This window comes from Stegostoma tigrinum, unplaced genomic scaffold (assembly GCF_030684315.1).
Source record: "Stegostoma tigrinum isolate sSteTig4 unplaced genomic scaffold, sSteTig4.hap1 scaffold_91, whole genome shotgun sequence".
Lineage (NCBI taxonomy): Eukaryota > Metazoa > Chordata > Chondrichthyes > Orectolobiformes > Stegostomatidae > Stegostoma > Stegostoma tigrinum.
The window spans coordinates 413,139-437,320 of record NW_026728816.1 but is presented as its reverse complement, the minus strand read 5'-3'; the positions used below and the strand labels follow the sequence as shown (position 1 = coordinate 437,320).

The following is a 24,182-nucleotide window of genomic DNA, read 5'->3' as shown; positions in this document are numbered from 1 at the left end:
CTGAACCCACAGATTTATGTGACCAACGAAGCCTGAGTCTTTTGCTTTACGATGCAGTCCAGATCCCTTGGCAGCTGGGTGAGGTAGCTTCATTTGGAGGCTGCAACATTGAACCAAGTATCCGCAGTTGCTTCCAACATGTAAGTGTGCTCTGCACCAATTCATAAGGTCAAGCGGGTCCACTTGCCAGTATGATTTTTGTGCTCATTTTCGGTTTGAATTAGTTCCAGAGGCTAACATGTACCACCACGAATCCAAGGCTATCATGTTGATAAGTAGTCAATGTTTTTATTAGATTAATGACAAAAAACAATGTCAGAAACCCCAGTGATAGTGTATGAGATACCATATCACTGAGGATAGCGGACGTAAGCTTGACATAATTAATCATGCAGCTGATCTTTTATTTCCCTCCAGGGCCAGAACAAACCAGAGATTGACGTTGAACGCTTTGTCGAGTGGATGAGATTGAAGCCTCAGTCCATGGTGTGGCTGCCTGTTCGACACCGTGTGGCAGCTGCTGAAACTGCAAAACATCAGGCTAAGTGTAACATCTGCAAAGAGTACCCAATCGTAGGTTTCAGGTGAGATGTGCAAACCAGCAGAAAGTTAGTGGGAATTAGTTTTTAAAGAAAGCTTTAACTTTCGATGTTCTATTGGAAACTCTGTCAGTAAATGATACAACTGAAATCGTCAAAAATCCCAACAAATTTATGGACCAGAGAAGTAATTAGGATAAATTAAGTATCAACTTCTCTACCTTAATTTTTGTGAGAGGTGAATGCTGCATGTTTTTGGTATTTTGTTCACAGTTGCATTGATCACAGACACTGTGGCTCAGAACGGATTGTAACTCGACTTGCGGTTGCTTCTGTAATTTGCAATTATTGGGAATTTACAGAAAGGCCTTTTTATTAGTCCTGTAATCAGTGTGTGTGCATCCTATGAAAGTGATTGCTGTGGTGTTGCTAAATGAATGATAAAACTTCTTGTCCATAATTAGTAAATTAAAATGCATATTTGGACAGGATTTCTACGGGGTAATTGAACCTTTTTGGTTAACTATTCTCCTACATTTCTAAGATTGACCATCTTGGAAAAGGTGCGTGTTACTGCCATTGATCTGACCAAACAACTCCCTGTCTAAGAAGTGAGACCCCAACTGTGGATGAAACTATGACTGCCATAACTAAGTAAAGAGCAACAGCGACCCGGAGTCAATTGAATTCCATCTGAAGCTTGAGGAATGGTGGCCTAACTCTGAAGGCCAAGATCTGTTTGCTTTTCATGGACTATGAGGAACAGGGCAGGATTTCACAGAATCTTTCAGATGCCATATCTTGTACAAAACTGAAGGAGAAATGTCAGATTGCTCAAAGAACCATGGGATCACCAGCCTTTCCATTGCTAGGAAGATTCTGGCAAGATTACTTCTGAATAGGTTTATGCCACCATGGCAGATGAAAACCTTCCATGCGAAGGGAACTTTGTGAAAATGTTGGAGACAGAGCAGGACCAAATTACAGGAATGATTCCAGGGATGAGATATTGCATTATGAAAATTGACTGGGGGAGTTGGGACAGTTTTCCCCGACTTTCCTAGCATTTGTTTCTCCCCAAACAATTTACCGTTTCTTCAAAATAAAAAGAAATATGTAATTTAACTACTTAACTTGCATTCCTTCAAAGGTTGAAAATATCTAAACAAAAATGAACATTTCTCTTACTTCTTTATAGGTACCGCAGTCTCAAGCACTTCAATTCTGACATCTGCCAAAGCTGTTTCTTTTCGGGGCGCACATCAAAGGGACACAAGTTACATTGCCCCATGGTGGAGTACTGCACTCTGGTGAGTAATATAGTATTCCACTTGATAGAATTGTTCCAATCAGTGGAAACTTAGGGATTTAACCATTTAAATACAATCTTCCCTCAAAGTTGAAGTAGTTTGCTAAAATGATAAAAGGCCAACAGCTTAAATCAGGCTTCAATACCAGAAATGCAATATTGTGCAGAAGCTCTTTGAGGTCAAGTTGAGGCTCAAGGAAGAATGTGCCATCACGCCCACCCTTTTCTCCAGCTTTGCCACCGCCATTCTTAATCTCGTGAAGAACAAGCTTCCCAGTGGCCTGGACAGGATTGATGGAAAACCTTTTAACCTCAACCAGTTGAAATCGAAGAAGAAAATGACACTGACCTCGCATATGGAACTTCAGTATGTGGTTCACAATGTCATTTCCGCTCTCAGAAGTCTTCAAATCTCCCTTAAGGCCTTTGCAGAAGTATACTGAAGAATTAGCCTCAACCTTAAATTTGCCACCCAGGTTGATCGGGTTGTTAAGAAGGCATACGGTGTGTTAGGTTTTATTCATAGAGGGATTGAGTTTCAGAGCCATGAGGGCATGTTGCAGCTGTACAAAACTCTGGTGCAGCTGCACTTGGCATATTACGTACAGTTCTGGTCACCGCATCACAGGAAGGATGTGGAAGCATTGGAAAAGGTGCAGAGGAGATTTATCATGATGTTGCCTGGTATGGAGGGAAGGCGTTTTGAGGAAAGGCTGAGGGACTTGAGGCTGTTTTCGTTAGAGAGAAGAAAATTAAGAGGCGACTTAATGGAACCGTACAAGATGATCAGAGCATTAGATAGGGTGGACAGTGAGAATCTTTTGGCTCGGATGGCCATGTTTGACACGGGCTGGACATAGCTTCAAATTGAGGGGTGATAGATATAGGACAGAGGTCAGAGGTAGGTTCTTTACTCAGAGAGTAGTAAGGGCGTGGAATGCCCTGCCTGCAACAGTAGTAGACTTGCCAACTTTAAGGGCATTTAAATGGTTGTTGGATAAACATATGGATGATAATGGAATAGTGTAGGTTTGTTGGGCTTCAGGTTGGTTTCATAACATCGAGGCCGAAAGGGCCTGTACTGCGCTGTTATGTTCTGTGTTCGAACCTCAAGATGACTCAAATCCTTTACCAATCTGTCATGTTGTGGTCCATCTTTTCATCAAAATTAATAGAGAAATCCTCCCAAATGTAGAACATTTCCCTTAGATGGGACGCTCTCTCTCTTTTAAGGCTGACATCGATACAGAGATTCTAACATTACGTCCAATCTGCGAGTGGCACCTTTGGACTCCTAAGGATGAGAATGCTCAATTGTGACATCTGTGCTGATCGCAAGATCCTTGAGTTCAAGGCATGCATCGTTCAGCCTCTTCTATATGACTGTGAAACCTGGATAACATAGAGCTGCCACTTCAAGACCCTTTCAGCACAGTTTTGTCATGGATTCTCCACATCAGCGAGGAGGAAAAACCTCCCAGCATCAGCATTGACGCCATGATGATTTGAAACAAACCTCATTGGGATTGCCATGTACTTGGGATGCCGAAGTTATGACTACCAAAGTAAATTTTTGCCAACTCAAGGAAGGCATCTGAACAAGAAGTCGTCAAAGGAAGCATTTCAAAGACCTTGAAATGTTCCTTCAAGAAGTAGTACTTGGAGGTCAAAGTATGGATATCCCCATTCAGAAGAAACCAACTTGGGGGAATCTCCTGTATGAAGGCACATAATTCTTCATGAACACCAGACAAGAAGTTCAAGTGTGGGAAAGGAACTGGAGAAAGGAATGCCAATGTTCTCAAGGCCGAGACCACTTCCACCACTCCGAAAGACGACCTAAACGTGTGGTCAGATATGTGGCTCCAGTTCAGGCTAATCAACCCGCACAGAGCTCAGGACCTGTGATATGGAATTTCCTAGCTGGGCAATCATACTCATCAGCCAGTGATGGTTCTCAATATTGTGCAGACTATGATTTGATCACAACTGAGTACTGTGTGTAGCTTTGAGCATTGCTATAGAAAGACCATGTTTTATAGATTAATCAGAATGGTGCTGCATGAGAAACTGGAATTAAGAGGAGGTAGGTGATACTTAATTGTTATTTGTTTCTGGGCCACTGGCATCACGAACTGGGCCAGCATTTACTTCCCATCCTTAGTTACCCTTGTCATTGTTGAATCATTGTCGTCCATGTGCTGTAGGTAGACTCAGTCAGTCGGGGCGTATTTCCAGGACTTTGACCCAGCGATAGTGAAAGAACAGCAATATATTTCCAAGTTGAGATGGTGAGTGGCTTAGACAGGGTGTTGTAGGTGGTGCTGTTCTCATATATCTGTTACCCTTGCCCTTGTAGCTGAAATTTGTCATAGGTTTGGAAAGTCCTATCTCAGGATCTTTTGCAGATTTCTCAGTGCATCTCATAGATGGTACACACTGCTGCTAATGAGCGCTGGAGGGAGTCGGCTGCTTTTTCCTGGATGGTGTTGAACTTGTTGAGTGCTTTTGCATCTGCACCCATCTAGGCAAGTGGGGAGTATTCCACCATTCTTCTGACTTGTTCCTGTAGCTGGTAGACAGGCCTGGGGAATCAGGAGGTGAGTTACTTGATGCAGTAATCCAAACTTTGGGCCTGCTCTTGTAGCCACTGCATTTAAATAGGAAGTCCAGTTGAATTTCTGTTCACTGGTAAAACCTGGGATTTTGATAGCGGACAATTCAGTGATGGTTACACCATTGAATGTCGAGGGACAATTTATGGATTTTCTCTTACTGGAGATGGTCATTACCTAGTATTTGTAAAGTATAAATGCGACTTGCCACTTAGCAGCCCAAGCCTAGACATCGTTCTGGCCTTGTTGCATTTGGACATGGACAGGTTCACTATCTGAGGAGTGGTGAATGATGCTGAATATTCTGCTATCTCTGGTGAACATCCCCACTTCTGAGCTTATGATGGCGAGAAGGTCATTGATAAGGCAGCTGAAGATGGTTAGGCTTAGGACTGTACTCTCAGGACCTCCTGCAGGTGACCTCCAACAACCAAAATGCCTCCCATTAGGAGAGGCGATGACCTAATGGTATTATGACTAGACGATTAATCCAAACACTCAGGTAATGTGCTGAGGACCTGGTTCAAATTCCACGATGGCACATAATGGAATTTGAATTCAATGAAAATCTGGAATTAAGAGTCTAATGATGACCGTAAATCCATTGTCAATTGTCGGAAAAACCCATCTGATTCACTTAAGTTCTTTAGGGAAGGAAACTGCGTGGCCTGGTGTGGCCTACATGGAACTCCAGATATCAGTTATGCAATTTGGGATGGGCAATAAAAGCTGGTCTAACCAGCAATGCCCTCTTTCCCATGAAAGAATGGAAAAAATATCGTCCTCTGTGCAGATATTATTCGAACCAGTGGTGAGTTTCTGCTGGATTCCCATCAGCTGCAGTTTTGGTAGCGCTCCTTGATGCCACACTCGGTCAAATGTAGCCATCCTTAGCTCACCTCCGGAATTCAAGTCTTTTGACCGTGTTTGAACAAAAGCTGGAATGAAGTCAGGAACTGATGAGGTGGCAGAATTGAGGACCTTGTACAGGGATCCGAGGGATGTGGCATATTGAGATTTCCAGCAAGAATTTGACCAGTTGCTGCATAAAAATGTGAACCAGAACGTTAGATCCAAGGGGATGAAGGGTAGAATATTGGTTTGAACAAAGGCCTGGCTAACTGACAGAAAGCTGAGTGTCAGGATAAATGAGTCTTTGCCTGGATGGTGAATTGTCACTAGTTGGGTGCTGCGGGTTCAGTTCTCTGACCTCAACTATTTGTAACCTATACAAATGATATGTAAGCAGAGACAAAATGTAACATAACAGAATGCATGGATGATTCTGAAATAGGTGGGACAACAGCCTGTGATGTGAAATAGAACATACACAGCGGAACATTGACAGGCGAGGAGAATGGACCAGAATCTGGCAGGTGGTTAATGTGGATAAGCACAAGGCTTGCCTATTTTGCCCAGGGGAAAAAAGGGCGAATTATTATTTAAATGGAAGGAAGATTCAAAGTGTGTTATCTGGCTGCCTTTGTGCATGAATAGCCGAAAGTGGGTATGCAGGTATAGCGTAGCATAAGAAAGGCAGATGGAACTCTGGCATTTGTCACAAAAGGACTGGATCATTAAAGTAACAAAGTGTTTTTCCTCATACATTGGGCGTTGGTGAGACCAGAGTGTTGTGTCCAGTTTAGATCCCCTCACTGAGGATGGATACGTTTGTACTGGAGGCAGTTCGGAGGAGGTTTAACTGATTGATTCCAGGGATAAAAGGGCTGTCGTATGAGAAGTGGCTAAGTAGCTTGCGCTTGTACTTGCTGGTGTTCGAAAGAGTGAGGGGGTGGTTCTGATTGAGATATATAAAATAGTAAAGGGGATTGAAAAGATGGGCATTGAGCACATGTTCTGCATTGTGGAACAGTCTCAAACAAGAAGCTGTGGCTGTTGAGTGAGAGATGGAATGTTCAAAATGGAGATGAGGAGAGGGTTGTGAATCTGTGGAATTCATTGCCCCTGAATGCAATGGAGGCAGCACCAATCGACCGATCCAGGAAAGAAATAAATATGTTTCTGATGAAAAATAGGGATCAAGGGCCATGGGGAGCTGGCAGGAGAGTGGAGTTGAGATCAGGAAAAGATCAGCAACCATGGCTAACAAGGTAAGTCAGGGACAGGATGAAAGCAAAAGAAAAAGGATAAAATGTGGTGTAGGTGAGTGGGAAGCCAGAGGATTGGGAAGCCTTTCAAAAACTAGCAGAGGACAACTAAAAAGGCAATAAGGGGGAAGATGATGAAATATGAGGGCAATATTAATGAGGGTAATGTTAAAAAAAAATTGCAGGAGTTTTTTTTCAGCTATAAAGGTAAGAGAGAGGCAAGAGTACAAATAAAGAGAAGAAAGAAAATTACAGCACAGGAACAGGCCCTTCGGCCCTCCAAGCCTGCGCCGATCGAGATCCTCTGTCTAACCTGTCACCTATTTTCTAAGGGTCTGTGTCCATTTGCTCCCTGCCCATCCATGTACCTGTCCATAAGACCTTAAGACAGAGGAGTGGAAGTAAGGCCATTCGGCCCATCAAGTCCACTCCACCATTTAAATCATGCCTGATGGGCATTTCAACACCACTTCGCTGCACTCTCCCCATAGCCCTTGATTCCTTTTGAGATCAAGAATTTGTTGATCTCTGCCTTGAAGGCATCTCACGTCCCGGCCTCCACTGCACTCTGCGGCAATGAATTCCACAAGCCCACCACTCTCTGGCTGAAGAAATGTCGTCTCATTTCAGTTTTAAATTTACCCCCTCTAATTTTAAGGCTGTGCCCACGGGTCCTAGTCTCCCCGCCTAACGGAAACAACTTCTGAGCGTCCACCCCTTCTAAACAATACATTATCTTGTAAGTTTCTATTAGATCGCCCCTCAACCTTCTAAACTCTAACGAGGACAATCCCAGGATCCTTAGCCGTTCATCATACATTAAACCTAGCATTCCAGGGATCATCCGTGTGAATCTCCGCTGGACACGCTCCAGGGCCAGTATGTCCTTCCTGAAGTGTTGGGCTCAAAATTGGACACAGTTTTCTAAATAGGGCCTAACTAGAGCCTTATAAAGCCTCAGAAGCACATGGCTGCCTTTATATTCCAACTCTCTTGAGATAAACGCCAACATTACATTCGCATTCTTAATTACGGACTCGACCTTCAAGTTAACTTGTAGAGAATCCTGGACCAACACTCCCAGATCCCTTTGCACTTCTGATTTGCAAATTTTCTCACCATTTAGAAAATAGTCCATGCCTGTATTCTTTTTACCAAAGTGCAAAACCTCACATTTACTCACATTGAATTTCATCAGCCATTTCGTGGACCACTCTCCTAAACTGTCTACATCTTTCTGCAGCCTCCCCACCTCCTCAGTAGGACCTGTCTGTCCACCTATCTTCGTATCTTCGGCAAACTTCGCCAGAATGCCCCAGTCCCTTCATCCAGATCAGTAATATATAAGGCGAACAGCTGCGGCCCCAAAACTGAACCCTGCGGGACAGCACTCGTCACTGGTTGCCATTCCGAAAAAGAGCCTTTTAACCCAACTCTCTGCCTTCTGTCAGACAGCCAATCCTCAATCCAAGCCAGTATCTCACCTCGAACACCATGGGCCCTCACCTTGCTCAGCAGCCTCCCGTGAGGCACTGTATCAAAGGCCTTTTGGAAGTCTAGATGGACAACATTTACTGAGTTTCCCTGGTCTAACATATTTGTCACCTCTTCAAAGAATTCGAATAGGCAAATCCATGCTGACTTGTTTTAATCTGACCCTGCACTTCCAGGAATTTAGAAATCTCATCCTTGACAATGGATTCTAGAATTTTACCAACAACCGAGATTAGGCTAATCGGCCTGTAATTTTCCATCTTTTGCCTTGATCCTTTCTTAAACAAGGGAGTTACAACAGAAATTTTCCAATCATCTGGGACTTTCCCTGACTCCAGTGACTTTTGAAAGATCACGACCAAAGCCTCTGCGATTTCCTCAGCCACCTCCCACCGAACTCTAGGATGTAGCCCATCGGGGCCAGGAGATTTATCAGTTTTTAGACCCTTGAGCTTTTCTAGCACTTGCTCTTTTGTAATGCCTACCGTACTCAACTCTGCCCCCGGCTCTCCCTAATTGTTGGCATACTACTCATTTCTTCCATTGTGAAGACTGACGCAAAGTACTTATTAAGTTCTTCAGCTATTTCCTTTTCTCCCATCAATAGCCTTCCAGAATCAATCTGGAGCGGCCCAATATCTTCTTTTGCCTCTCGTTTGCTTCTTACGTATTGAAAAAAGCTTTGACTGTCATTTCTAATATTACTAGCTTGCCTACCTTCATATATGATCTTCTGCTTCCTGATTGCTCTCTTTGTTATCCTCTGTCTGTTTTTGTGGCCTTCCCAATCTTCTGATTTCCCAGTGCTCTTGGCCATTTTATAGGCTGTCTCTTTTTCTTTGATATGTTTCCTGACTTCCTTTGTCAGATGTCCAATAGCAGCGGTGAAGAAGCTGCTGTTGGGGAAATAGAGACATTGGTGTGCTGTTTTCACTCATTGCAACGATCTGGGTGGACCAGGAGAGATCGTTGGTGATTGACACTCTCAACTATCTCCACCTCAGCAACATCTCTCACACTGTCTGATGCAGGCACTCACACGCTCACATTCTGTCACCCATTCTGTCTGTCTGACTGTCTCTCTCTCTCTCCCTCATCGCCCATCTCTCTCTCTCTCTCTCTCTCTCTCTCTCTCTCTCTCTGTCCCTGTCTCCCTCCACCCCCGGCCCCGCCGACCAACCTCTCTGTCTTTGTCTCTCTCTCTCTCTCTCTCACACCAACTCATTGCTCAGTATTCCATGGTATCTCAATTGTTGGAAGAATTAACTTGGACTGAGCATGGATCTTCTCCCAATATAGTTATGACAAAGCAGAACCAATTCTGCCTTGAAGAAGAAAGGCAGGAGCCATAATAACTTGTGATTGTTTAGCTGAAGGAACCGTGCTGTGATATGCATCCAGATAGGATGCTTTCTGTGGTACATCAGTGAAAGTTGTCCTTGTGGACGCACAGAATGACCTTAGCCTCCTGGGAAGTAGAGACAATGGTGTGCTTTTTTGCCCATTGCAACAATCTGGGCGGACCGGTGAACTAATCTAAGCCCATCCCCCTACATGATCCCATTATCATCCATACCCAAGGACTGTTTAAGTGCCCCTAATGTGGCTGAGCTAACTACATTGGCAGGCAGGGGGTTCCACGTCCTTACCACTCTGAGTAAAGAACCTGCCTCTGACATCTATCTCAAATCTATCACCCCTCAATGTTTAGCTGTGCGCCCCCCATACAAGCTGACATCATCATCCTCGGATAAAGACCCTCACTGTCCACCCTATCTAATCCACTGATCATCTTGTATGTCTCTATTCAATCCCCTCTGAACCATCTTCTCTCCAACGAGAACAGACCCAAGTCCCTCAGCCTTTCTTCAGAAGTCCTTCACTCCAGACCAGGCAACATCCTGGTAAATCTCCTCTGCACCTTTCCAATGTTTCCACATCCTTCCTGGAATGGGGTGACCAGAACTGTACACAGTATTCCAAGTGAGACCGCACTAGCTTTTTGGACAGATGCAGCATGACATCACGGCTCTGGAACTCAATCCCTCTACCAATAAAAGCTAATACACCGTAAGCCGCCTTAACAGCACTATCAAACTGGGTGGCGATTTTCAGGGATCTACGTACATGAACACCAAGATCCCTCTGCACAGCAACACTACCAAGAATCTTTCCATTGACCCAATATTCTGCCTTCCTATTATTCCTCCCAAAGTGAATCACCTCACATTTATCCACATTGAACTCCATTTGCCACCTTTCAGCCCAATTCTGCAGTTCATCCAAGTTTCCATTGCAACCTGCAACATTCTTCCACATTGCCCACCACTCCACCGACTTTAGTGTCATCTGCAAACTTAGTAACCCATCTACCAATGCCTCCGTCCAAGTCATTTGTGAAAATGACAAACAGCAGTGGTCCCAAAACAGATCCTTGAGACACACCACTAGTAATCAGACTCCAGGCTGAATATTTTCCATCAACCACGGCTGGTTGCCTTCTTACTGCAAGCCAGTTTCTAATCCAACCTGCTAAATCTCCCTCAATCCCATGTCTCCATGTTTTCTCCAGTAGCCTACCATGTGGAACCTTATCGAAGGCTTTACTGAAGTCCATGTACACCACGTCAACTGCCCGACCCTCATCCACATGCTTCGTCAGCTTCTGAAATGACTCAGTGAGGTTTGTGAGACATGACTTGCCCTTGGCAAATCCATGTTGACTATCTCCAATCAAATTGGTGCTTGCTCGATGATTATAATACCTATCTCTTATAACCCTTTCCAAAACATTTCCGACAACAGATGTAATGCTCAATGGTTTATAATTACCTGGGTCATCTCTACTGCCCTTCTTGAACAAAGGCACAACATTTGCAACCCTCCATTCCTCTGGTACTAAACCTGTAGACAATGAGGACTCAAAGATGAAGGCCAAAGGCTCCACCACCTCCTCTGTAGCCTCCCAGAGAATATCAAAGTTTCGAAGGAACTGATGCGTTGTATCCGGAGGTTGGTGGGGTGGTACGTGAGCACGAGGGAGACTTTGTTTTGGTTGTTGTTGTGGGGTGGGGTGAGACGGATTTGTTGCAGGAAATGCTGGAGACACGGTCGAGGGCGTTATCAACCACTGAGCGGGGGAAGTTGTGGTCCTTGAAAAATGAGGACATCTGAGATATACGAGAGTAGAATACCTCATCCTGGGAGCAGATGCAGAGTCAAAGGAATGGGGAAAGTGGATGAATTGTTGCGGGAATTTGGTGGGAGTTGGTGGACTTGAAATGGATATTTGTTTCTTGGTGGTTGGAAATAGAGAGGTCCAGGAAGGAGAGAGGTATCAGAGATTGTCCAGGTGAACTTAAAGTTCGGGAGGAAGGTGTTGCTGAAGTGGATGTTAGAGCCCCTTGTGGGAGCACGAGGCAGTGCCGATACAGTCACCAATGTAACGGAGGAAGACGTGGGGTTTAGGGCCAGTGTAGGTACGGAAGAGGGAGCGTTCCATGTAACCTACAAAGCGGCAGGCGTAGCTTGGGCCCAGGTGGGTACACTGGCCACCCGCTTTGTCTGTAGGAAGTGGGAGGAATTGAAAGAGAAATTGTTGAGGGTTGTTCAAGGACCACAACATCCCCCTCCTCAATAGTCAAAAACGCCCTCAACCGTGTCACCCGCATTTCCCACAACTCATCCCTCATACCCGCTCCCCATAATAACTACCAAAACAGTGTCCTCCTCACCCTCACCTACCACCACACCAACCTCCGGATTCCATGCATCGTCCGCCGACACTTCTGCCATCTGCGATCCGACCCCACACCAAAGACATTTTTCCCTCCACACTTAGGTGACTCCCTTATCCGCTCCACACTCGCCTCCAGCACCCCCTACACCCAGCACTTTTCCCTATATATCCACAAATATTGTCAGCATAATGTTTAAAATTCACTTGTCCCAATACCTCCCCCCTCACCCCCATCCCAGACCCCAGGAAGAATTTCCACATCAAACAGATGTTTACCTGCACATCTGCTAATGTGGTATACTGTATCCGCTGATCCCTTTGTGGCCCCCTCTACATCGGGGAAACCAAATGGAGATTTGGGGACTGCTTTGCCAATCACCTATGCTCAATGCATTAAAGAACTGCACCTCCCAGTCGTGAACTGTTTTGACTCTCCCAATCCTCAGATAGGATGTCCACCCTGGGCCTCCTGCAGTGCCACAACGATGCCACCTGAAGGTTGCAGGAGCAGCACCTCGTATTGCGCTTGGGAACCCTGCGTCTCCGTGGTATCAATGTCGACTTCACAAGCTTCGAAATCTCCCCTCCCCCTCCCGCATCCCAAAACCAGCCCACCTAGCCCATCCTGCCACCTCAAGCCCCACCCCCATCTCCTACTTCCTAACCGCTTCCCACCCCCGAGACCTGTTCGTCCTCCCCGGACAAATCTATCCCCTCCCTACCTCCCCACCGACACTCACCTCTACTGGCTCCATCTCCACCTCTTTAACTTGTCTGTCTCCTCTCCACCTATCTTCTCCTCTATCTATCTTCGATCCGCCTCCCCCCTCTCCCTATTTATTTCAGAACCCTCTCCCCCCCCCCCCCCCCTTTCTGATGAAAGGTCTCGGTCCAACATGTCAGCTTTTGTGCTCCTAAGATGCTGCTTGGCCTGCTGTGTTCATCCAGCTGCACACTTTGTTGTGTCTATATCTCTTAAGAACCTCATTAAGTGAGCTCTAGAGAGAACTATGCAGGGTAGACTTTGGGTTTATCATTCTAACTTGCCAGCCCTGAAAGATGAAAGTTGGTTTATGTTGGATGTTTGTTTCATAGCTACGAAAGAGATCCTGAAAGGATTGTTCGTATCTTTTGTTGAGAATTTTACCCATTTAGTCACTCTAATCCTTCTCCTTTTTTAAAGTTTCCTTGGGAGTCATAAATTTCAAATATCTGCAGAATTTTATTCGGCTTGGCATTGGCTCTGCGTGATTCCCTGTTAATGGCTCCGTGACCTGCTAGCTAATTAGAGAATTTGTCATTGATGTGCCTGTCATAAAATCTTTAGTCTTATACTATATATTCCCAATTTCAGGAGAAAGTCCAGAGAGACTTTTTAGAGGAAAGGGGTTTAGAAAGAAAACTTAAGTTCTATAGATCCAAGTCATGAATAGTTGATAAATTATTTGCACTTCATATTTCCAGAACCTACCCCGGAAGAGAGAGCCCAGAGAATTGCCAAAGCTGGCCGCAAACAGTCAATAGAAGTGAAGGAAACTTGGGAGCAATTGAAAATCCATGCGAGCAACTGGCAGGAACAGGTGGAAAAGGTGTTGGAGAAACTTCAAGAACTGCAGAAAGCTCTGGATGATCATGAGGCTCATGTGATAACAGCTGAAGGGGTCCGCACTGATTGGCAACCTGTGGGTGAACTGCTTATTGACTCATTGCAGGATCACATTGATAAAACCACAGTAAGTGCAATTACATTACACTTCACTTATGAACAGATGTAACCACAATGTTGTATCGAGACGATCAGTAATATGAGTAGTGAAGTAATATTGATTGAATGGTTGTTAACTTAATTTGCAAATTAAAACTTCGTTGAGCATGCCTTCTGATGATATCACATCGGTAATATTAGTATAATTGAGGATTCTATTAGTCAGTGACATCAGCTGAGTTATCTGCTTGTTGCCATGTTATCAGGATTAAAGGTAAAGCCTTACCACGCCATTTGGCCACTCCTTAGAGAGATACAACTGGTTATGATTTAACCTGAAGATCACCATGCCTCAGGCAAGTAGAGCGGTTGAGGCGAAGACCCTTTGTGGTAAGGTCACTGGTGTGGCAATTGAGCCCTCTCTGCAGGGCATCACTCTGCATCACAAACCAACCGTTCAGCCAACTGAATTTGAATAGAGTTTAGGATTGGAGAGCAATCCATGCAATTCTATTTTTTTGAATGAATGTTTCTCACTGGGACTATCTCACTGGCAAACTTTTTAAAAGCCAGCTCAGCCATACAGGCGAGATCAGTTCCTGATCTCAGCTGAATTTTTTGACCTGGGGTGGGTCAGCGTTAGTTCAGTGATTGGAATGAATTCTCATGAAGTTAGCGAGAGGGATGCTACACGTGAATAAATCGATGTTTTGAAAAGCGGATGAGATATGAGCCATAGTTTAATTGATGTGGAAGACCAGCCACAATCATCATCAACGGTGGAGCAGGCTTGAGCGGCCATGCAACATTGTGCTGCTGCTATTTGACTTGTTGTGTGGAAAGCAAGGAAAATGGTCAAAGTGTCAAAAATGCTGAAGACCGCATCATTCTACAACCTCAAAATTTGATTGTGTTCAGCATATTATCACTACTGGTACCCCTAAATCCTGGTCTATCATCTCAGCAGCTCGACTCTGCCCAAAAGCTGGTTACTTGTGACATTTTTGAAGGATCTTCCCAAGTCTGAAAATCATTTTTGCTTTTGTAGAATCAGAGTTGGCGTGTGGAAGGCGGTCTCCTGGCATATCATAGCTCTTTGAAATCACTCCCCAATTCGCCCCCCTCTGCTTGGCAATGACTTCAACCACTTATGTAATCTCTTTATTGGAGAGAAACTTTGAAGACATCTGAAAGGAGTATTAACGATCCCAGAATACAACTGAGCCTTATTAAGTAGTTAGTTCTGATGATCAAGAGCTTGATCAAAGAGGATTCTTTTAAAAAGTGCCTTAAAAGAGGAAATGTACAGAGGCTAAGAGGTGTCGGAAGTTAGTGAGTTTTGCGAAGATTTGTTGCTCAGGTTGAGGTTCTGGATGTGAGTTTGCTCGCTGAAGGTGTAGGAAGTCTCTTCTTGGGTTTGAAGCCTACACAATTACATGTTTGGCAACCAGTAGTGGGCCGTTTGAAATCAAGAGTGGGCAAGAGGACATAATTAGACGAGTGCAGATATCCTGAATTATGGTTGGACTGGTGGAGATTACGAAAATAGCGATTGGCAGAGCCAAGGAACGATTTGTAAACAAAAATGAGAATTTAATAAAATTACTGTTAATACTGTCAGTCAGGTAGAAAGTACAGAGAATAGGATTTGGTTCAAGATGAGACTCGGGCAGTGGAGTTGTAGACGACATCAAGCTTTCAATGGGCAAATGTGGGACTCAAACAGGGAATGCATTGGAGTTGTCAGGTCCAGAAGTGAAGTAGTTCCAGATGAAGGTTTCACTGCTAATGAGCCAAGACAAGAGACAGGTAGGCAGTATTAAAAAGATGTAAAGAGACAGCTTTAGGGATTGCATGAATGTGTGGTCGGACGTTCATCGTGGGAGAAACAAGATGCCAAGGTTGTGCTGAGACAAGCGTAACATAACATTGTTGCCAAGGAGGAGTAATGCAGTCCGTAGGTAGTGAATAGAGATTGGTGTGGGGACCACAAACAGTGGTCTTCCCACTTTTAAATTGTTATCTCTACGTAGTTGCGCAACTTTATGTTCTGTTCAAAAGGCTTTACTGACAAGAAAGCAGAAGTTAGCCATTTGTTTACTTGTCAATATATCTTGATTTTTCCACCATCTTCTCCAATTATGAACACAACATGTGCAGTGTACTAAGTGAACCATTCAAACCTTCAAAGGAAATGTTGAAATTGTGGAATATAAAGTTAAATTTATTTTATTGAAAATTAAAATAAATTACATGAAGGTTTGACCAAGACTGCAAGGAATTAGATGGAACACCAGATGAATAAAACAAGCAGTAGTAAGGTGGTATTAGCTGGATGTTCCTGAAGAAAGAGAACACAGCCAACCTTTCTTCCATCAGGGGGATTAATTGTGAGGTGTCAAACACAGTCGATTAAATCATTCGTTCTGTCTTTACTGCCAGACTGTACTATGAACATAGAACATAGAACATAGAACAGTACAGCACAGCACAGCACAGGCCCTTCAGCCCACAATGTTGTGCCGACCATTGATCCTCATGTATGCACCCTCAAATTTCTGTGACCGTATGCATGTCCAGCAGTCTCTTAAATGACCCCAATGACCTTGCTTCCACAACTGCTGCTGGCAACGCATTCTATGCTCTCACAACTCTCTGTGTAAAGAACCTGCCTCTGACATCCCTTCTATACTTTCCACCAACCAGCTTAAAACTATGACCCCTCGTGCTAGCCATTTCTGCCCTGGGAAATAGTCTCTGGCTATCAACTCTATCTATGCCTCTCATTATCTTGTATACCTCAATTAGGTCCCCTCTCCTCCTCCTTTTCTCCAATGAAAAGAGACCGAGCTCAGTCAACCTCTCTTCATAAGATAAGCACTCCAGTCTAGGCAGCACCCTGGTAAACCTCCTCGGAACCCTCTTCAAAGCATCCACATCTTTCCTATAATAGGGCGCCCAGAACTGGATGCAGTATTCCAAGTGCGGTCTAACCAAAGTTTTATAGAGCTGCAACAAGATCTCACGACTCTTAAACTCAATCCCCCTGTTAATGAAAGCCAAAACACCATATGCTTTCTTAACAACCCTGTCCACTTGGGTGGCCATTTTAAGGGATCTATGTATCTGCACACCAAGATCCCTCTGCTCCTCCACACTGCCAAGAATCCTATCCTTAATCCTGTACTCAGCTTTCAAATTCGACCTTCCAAAATGCATCACCTCGCATTTATCCAGGTTGAACTCCATCTGCCACCTCTCAGCCCATCTCTGCATCCTGTCAATGTCCCGCTGCAGCCTACAAACAGCCCTCTATACTGTCAACGACACCTCCGACCTTTGTGTCGTCTGCAAACTTGCTGACCCATCCTTCGATCCCCTCATCCAAGTCATTAATAAAAATTACAAACAGTAGAGGCCCAAGGACAGAGCCCTGTGGAACCCCACTCACCACTGACTTCCAGGCAGAATATTTTCCTTCTACTACCACTCGCTGTCTTCTGTTGGCCAGCCAATTCTGTATCCCAGCAGCTAAGTTCCCCTGTATCCCATTCCTCCTGACCTTCTGAATGAGCCTACCATGGGGAATACTATGGTTGTAATATTTCCTTTTTTAAAGGCTCAAGGTTAGACATACTTCTCATTTTATAAATTTTAAGAAGTTGGCTTATTGTCAAGTCATGGTAGGATTGAAAACATATGCTACAACTGTGTGAAGTCAGAAGTCACATGACACCAGCTTGTAGTCCAACAGGTTCATTTCAATTCACACAAGCTTTTGGAGTGCAGCCCCTTCATCAGGTGCAGTTCGTGAGGTGACCACACAGACACACAGCTTATAAGCAGAGAGATCAAAAGATCATAGAATTGGCCTGAGTGGAGTGTCAGATAATAACTCTTTCCAGGCGACCAAGAGTGTTAAAGGCAAGTGAAGTGTTTATAAAGTCAATGTCAGTGCTGTGTTGTCATGATAATCAGGCAGCGCAACAGGAATGTACAAGGTGACATCTCAGGTCAGACTCTGACTTGTAGTTTAGAGGCTTGTGTTCAGAATCTGTCTCAGAGTTTTAAACTTTATTTCAAAAGCAAGAATTTATAAGATACCACACTGACTGTAACTACAAGTTGTGTGCTTCTTCAACAAAATATCTGCAAATAAACAAACGTCCTGGATGAAGACTTATTATCTGACACTCCACTCACACCAGTTGTATGATCTTTTGATCTCTCTGCGTATAAATTGTGTGTCTGTGTGTTTTCCTCTCTGACCGCACGTGATGAAGGGACTGCACTTCAAATCTTGTGTGATTGCAAATAAACCTGTCAGATTATAACCTGATGCCATGTGGCTTCTGACTTTGTCCATCCTAGTCCAACACCAGCACCTCCACATTATCAGTGTTTGGAACCAAGTCAGTGCAACAGGTACATGTCAAACATTTGACTTCGGAAGGATGCCTAGTGCCGACAAATTCATTAATAACAAAGGATTTCTCCATTATGCCATCTATCGTAACATGCTGCGCCTCACAGTCATAATGAAAGGATGCCCACTTTAATTTAGCAGTGCCAAGAATAGTTACGGACATTTTTAGCATGGGAGGAGGCCATTCAACCTATTTTATCTGTACCAGCTCTCTCCCAGAGCAACAAAATTAATCCTTTTCTCGAACTCATTCCACATATTTCACAGAATTGAAATATATAGGTACATAGTTAAGAGATTTTAACATCAAGTGAGTAGTTCTCGCACTTCACCTTGTCACTAAAAATTGAAAACGTGACTTACAAAGAGTGAGTCTTTATTTTGTTCTGTTGTGATGATGAAGAAGATGCAAGTCAAAGTGCTGGAACTGGCCTCTTGAACTTTTCAACGTGTATAAAATGAATTCTGTGCGCATCTACTAAAAACAGTTTTCTGGAAGGAAAAGGTACCAAAGAAGATTTAGTGTATTGTACTTGATGTGATTATACTCCAACCTGTGAAAACAGAACTCTACGACTGTGAGTGTTGAGATCTGAGAGGTTGCTATCTTGTTTGAATTTACATTGCTAAGTCTAGGCCTATTTTCCCAACAGCAAAATTGGTAATCCAGAAAGAAATGGATATTTCTCGCATTTGTTAGCTCTAAGTGTCTGGTCAAAGTTTGAGTACAGTTTCCTCATATACAGGTGCTTAACCTGCTTTTACAGTTTGAACATTTGTTGTGCCAATGAAAATTGTTTGAATGGTTTCACCTCCAGTTTTCTTCTTTATACATATTTAGTATTTTTCCATGGTAAGGACTGTCTGCAAAATCTGACATTGGGTTTTGAAAGACATCAGCCTTTATTTTGGAGAGATAATGGTAACTGCAGATGCTGGAGAATGCGAGATAACAATATGTCGAGCTGGATGAACACAGCAGGCCAAGCAGCATCTTAGGAGCACAAAATCTGACGTTTCGGGCCTCGACCCTTCATCAGAGAGGCTGAAGGGTCTAGACCCGAAACATCAGCTTTTGTGCTCCAGGGATGCTGCTTGGACTGCTGTGTTCATCCAGCTCCACACTTTGTTGTCTTAGAAGGACTGGGCTTGTTTTTGCTGAGGTTGAGAAGAGTAAGGAGGTGATTTCCTTGAAGTATATATGATTCCGAATGGTCTTCATGAGGAATATGTAGAAAGATTTTTCCTCTCCTTTGGCGAGCGCTGAACTCGGGACACTTATGCAAAATTTGGACTTGCCACTTCAGGACAGATGAGCAGAGCATTTTTTCTCTGATAGTTGTATGACATTGGAACTAGCTGCCTCATAAGATGACAGAGTTGGGGTCATTGAATATTTTAAGGTGGACTTAGATTCTTGTAAGGCAGGGAAAAGGTCTTTGTTAATTGGAGTCATACCAAGCACAAAGGAAAACGTTTGTGATTGTTAGACATAGTCATTTCACCTCCAGAACATCTCTTTCAGCGTTCGTCAGGGCAGCATCCAAGGCCCAAACATCTGTGCTGCTTCAGCTTCTCTCTATAAAGTCAGAAGTGGGGATGTTCACTGATGACTCCACAATGTTCAGTACCATTTCCAACTCCTTAGATAATAAAGCAGTCCATGTTTAAATGCAGCAAGACCAGTATATTATCCACGCTTAGGCTGATAAGTGCTCGGTAATATTTGCACCACACAAGTGCCAAGCAATGGCCATCTCCAACAAGGGAGAATTTAGCCATCATCTCTTGATATTTGTTGCTGTTACCATCGCTGCATCCCCCACTGTCAACATCAGAGGTGTTACTATTAACCAGAAACTGAACAAGATCGGCTACATAAATACTATGGATTCAAGAACAGGCCACCCCGTTGCGTGCAGATGATTTTCGTCACTCCATTTTTACCAAGATTTAACTGGAAATTTGGGATTTGTCATATTTCTGAAGAGTCGAACAGCAGCATGCTTTTCTTTTCGTTAATTCTTTGTAATTTATTGCAATTAAAACTTCTGTTGCCAGAAAAAGAAATGATGTGGCTGAGCGACTTTTTTCGAATGTCTTGTGAGAAGTGCCATTCAGAGGTGGTCACATTGTTACCTTGTGATCAGTCTGGATCAGTCGGGCTGGATATGAGATGAGGCTGGGGGGTGGGAAGATTTTGAAGCAGGTACTTGAGAGAAAGCAGCCTCTCCCTACAGTCAAACCCTTCAACCCTGGCAATGTTCTTGTAAATCTTTTCTGAACCCTTTCAAATTTCACGACAACTTTCCTATAGCAAGGAAACCTGAATTGAATGCAGTATTCCAAAAATGGCCGAACCAATGTCCTTTGTAGCTGCAACATGACTTCCCAACTTCTATATTTAGTGCTGTGACCAACAAAAGCAAGCATATTAAACGCCTTATTCTCTACCTGCAACTCCACTTTGAAGGAACTCTGAACCTGCTCCCCAAGTTTGTTTGGCGACACTGCTGAGGACCTCACCATTAAGTGTATAAGTTCTGCCCTGATTTTGCCAACCAAAACCTAAAACCGTTTCTGCATTAAACCTAATTGTCTGCTATTTGCTTGGTGGTATATATAAAAAGGGAAGAGTTTATGCTTGTTCAGGCAACCCATACCCGACATCCAGAGGTTGATTTCCTAATGGCTTGAATTGGAACTGGTTAACAGATTGAGTTTTGGGATGCCTCAGGATGTCTTTATGTGTGATGTGCATCAGGCAGGTGTCAAATTGTAATTTCAAATACAGTTCTGCGTACAGATAGCATAAAGTAAGGAAGAAGAACAGGACTTAGTAGTGTTATCCTTCAAAGCCTTTTTGAGTTGTTTTGTCCTGTTTTGTTACTTACTTCTACATTTATTAAATCCACTTTTTTTTAAAGCATTCTTTCACAGGATGAGAGCACTGCTGGCAAGGCTAACATTCATTTCCCATCCAGGAATGGCTTGGTGGGCCATTTTGGAAGTCAGTAGAGAGTCAGCCATATTCCAGTGAATTTGAAGTCATATACCAGAATTGCTTAGGAAAGCAGATTCCCTTCCCTGAAGAATAGTTTAGTGAATTCAGTTTTCTGTTACAACAATTTATGATAGTTTCATCATCACTGTTACTTTTAACTCGAGATCTATATCAGTGGATTTGGTGTACATGGACATCAGCAAAGCATTTGATAAGGTTCCCCACGGCAGGCACTTTCATAAAGTCAGGAGGTATGGAAATCAGGGTGACTTGGCTGTGTGGATTCAGAATTGGTTGGCTGACAGGATGTAGAGAGTGGTTGTAGATGGTAAATATTCTGCCTGGAGGTCAGTGCTGAGTGGTGACCCGCAGGGCTCTGTTCTTGGGCCTCTGCTGTTTGTAGTTTTTAGAAATGACTTGGATGTGGAGGTTGAGGGGTGGGTTAGTATGTTTGCTGCTGACACAAAGGTTGGAGGTGCCATTGATAGTATCGGGTTATTGCAGGCTTCAGCGAGACATTGACAGTATGCAGAGGTGGGCTGAGAAATGGCAGATGGAGTTCAACCTGGATAAATGCGAGGTGATGCATTTTGGAAGGTCGAACTTAAATGCTGAATATAAGATTAAAGGCAGATTCTTTGCAGTGTATAGGAATAGCAGGATCTTGGTGTTCAAGTGCAGAGCTCCCTCAAAGTGGCCACACAAGTGGATAAGGGTGTTAAGAAATCAGATGGTGTTTTGGCTTTCATTAACAGGGGGATCGAGTTTAAGAGCCGCGAGGTTATGCTGCAGCTCTACAAAACCCTGGTGAGACCACACTGGAATATTGTCTCCAGTTCCGGTTGCCCTATTATAGGAAAGATGTGGAGGCTTTGGAGAGGGTGCAAAGGAGGTTTACCAGGTTGAGGAGGTTGACTGAGCTCGGACTTTTCTCTCTGGAGAGAAGGAGGAAGAGAGGTGACCTGATCGAGGTGTACAAGGTAATGAGAGGAATGGATAGAGTCGATAGGCAGAGACCTTTCCCCAGGGCAGGATTGACTGCCACGAGGCATAGTTTTAAGGTGTTAGGAGGAAGGTATAGAGGAGATGTCAGAGGGAGGTTCTTCACCCAGAGAGTTGTGAGTGCATGGAATACTTTGCCAGTGGTAGTGGTGGAAGCAGAGCCATTAGTGACATTTAAGCAACTGCTGGACATGCACATGGACAGCAGTGAATTGAGGGGAATGTAAGTTAGGTTCGGTTATTTTTGGATTGGGATTATTCCACGGCACAACATCGTAGGCCGAAGGGCCTGCACTGTGCTATACTTTTCTATGTTCTATGTTGTGTGTAAGAGTCAGAAGCCCAGTTGTTAGTTGCTTGGCTCTTTAGCTCAGTAGCTACCCCTTAATTTTTTGATGGCCAAAAGTGGCTGGCAAAGCAGACTTGCAACTTGAAAGCATGATGACATTTGCCAGGATGTGAAGCATTGACCAACATGGTTTTTTGCAGATGTCTATTACTGCATCCATGTCTGTGAATGATTTGTGTAGCAGCCTTGAAGTTTTCACAGAGTCCTTCAGAACTTAGATGTGGACCTTGGCAACTTTAAAGAAGTCTAAAAAATATCAACACACATACATTTTGGCAATGACTGGTATGAATATCGATAGAGAGTGGATAGCCAGAGACTTTTTCCGAGGGTGAAGGTAGCTCTTATGAGGAGGCAGAGTTTAAAAGTAAGTGGAGGTAGATATAGGGAAGATGTGAGAAGTAAGTTCTTTACTCAGAGAGTGGCAGGAGCGTGGAATGCATTGCCAGAGAGGGGAGTGGAGTCAGCTTCATTAGGAGCATTTAAGCAGCTATTAGACAGGCATATGGATGATAGTATAAGGTAAGGGTGGAGGTTAGCTCGACGTTAGGTTGAGGGTAAAAGCTCAGCACAACACTGTGTGCTGAAGGGCCTGTCCTGTGCTGTACTGTTGTATGTTTGTATGCTCTATGAATCCGTAAGTAATTAATCTGCAAGTAGCTGACAGTGTCTTTAAATAACTCTGGCAGAGGGGTTATTCATGTTCCTGGTGATCATACTTTCAGCAATGTGTCATTGAAGGACTTTAAGCGTTGAGCTCTGATATCCCAGTATTGGCAATATCTGGCCTCCTCTACGTCATTTCATCAGGTATTTGCTGCATGCAACGTAGAATTGTCAGAGTAGCATCCATGGCAACTTGCATTTGATGTGTGCTCATGAGTCAAATATATAATTTCAGATCTCAAAACCCTTTGTGGCCCTGAAAAACCAGGCGGCAAGAATGCAGGCTTTACACCAAGCGTGATTATCTGAATCGTTTCCCTCCTACTATAAAGCTGACAGTGAGACTTCCGTGAGTTCCACCAGATGCTGTTTGCCAGTTATGACATGAATTTCATGTAGCTTTTGACCACCTACATGAGGAATGGGTAACAAATGCTGGTCCTGTCAGTGATGTTCCCATCCCTGAAAATATGTGGAAATAAATTGAACCTAGTAGTTATCATTTCCTTTTACTGCGCCTTGTATTCTTTGGCAGATATTTATCCCCCTGTATTCATTGCAGAGTAGTTGAGCATGTGTTCCAATTGAAATGGTTTGTACTAACAGTTAGGAAAAATGTATCTAAAGATTTTTTTGAATGCAGGTGATTTAAACACCGTGCGTTTTTCTGCATATCGGCCAGCAATGAAGATCCGCCGACTCCAGAAAGCGCTCTGTTGTAAGTACATCCACACATTCCAGAATTTGTAATCTCGTGCTGTGTTTTGTTGTGAGCTTCCTTGCTTGCCTGTTGTCAGATGTCATTGATTACAATTAGCTTGGTTTTGCAGTTGTTGAGACATCAGTTCGGCATGACCTCACAACCTTCCACTCAAAGGACGTTTGTGTATAAAGTTGCTGAAAATGCAATCTGATAAGGGCAGACAGGCATCTTAGACTAGAGTGAGTGAGGAAAGCAACAGGATGTCTTCTTAATGATTGGGAAATAACTACATGAAGGACTGAGGAGGACAGTGAACTAAAAGAGGAATGGTTTGTTTCAAATCAGGTACAGCAAAAGAAATTAAGAGAACGTAAGGAAGGTTGAAATTGAAAAGGCAAGTAATGGTTTATGTTCATTGGAAACCATCAACAACAAAAGTACAATGAAGAAAGTATTTGAGAAAATACAGGAGATTTCTTCAAATGAAAGGGAGACACTGTCTTCATGATGCCAATAGCACGGA

General features: G+C 43.7%; 1 protein-coding gene across 1 annotated transcript in view; it reads left to right on the top strand.

Annotated features, from left to right (window-relative positions):
• Positions 1-479: 479 nt before the first annotated feature.
• LOC132209408 (dystrotelin-like) overlaps positions 480-24,182 on the top strand; it is a 44,437-nt gene continuing 20,734 nt past the window's right edge. Inside the window, exons 1-3 of the mRNA XM_059644497.1 lie at positions 480-584; positions 1,738-1,849; positions 13,269-13,537. Of these exons, the coding sequence (XP_059500480.1) occupies positions 484-584; positions 1,738-1,849; positions 13,269-13,328 (273 nt within the window). The 5' untranslated portion in view covers positions 480-483 and the 3' untranslated portion in view covers positions 13,329-13,537. The remainder of the gene's footprint in view (positions 585-1,737; positions 1,850-13,268; positions 13,538-24,182) is intronic.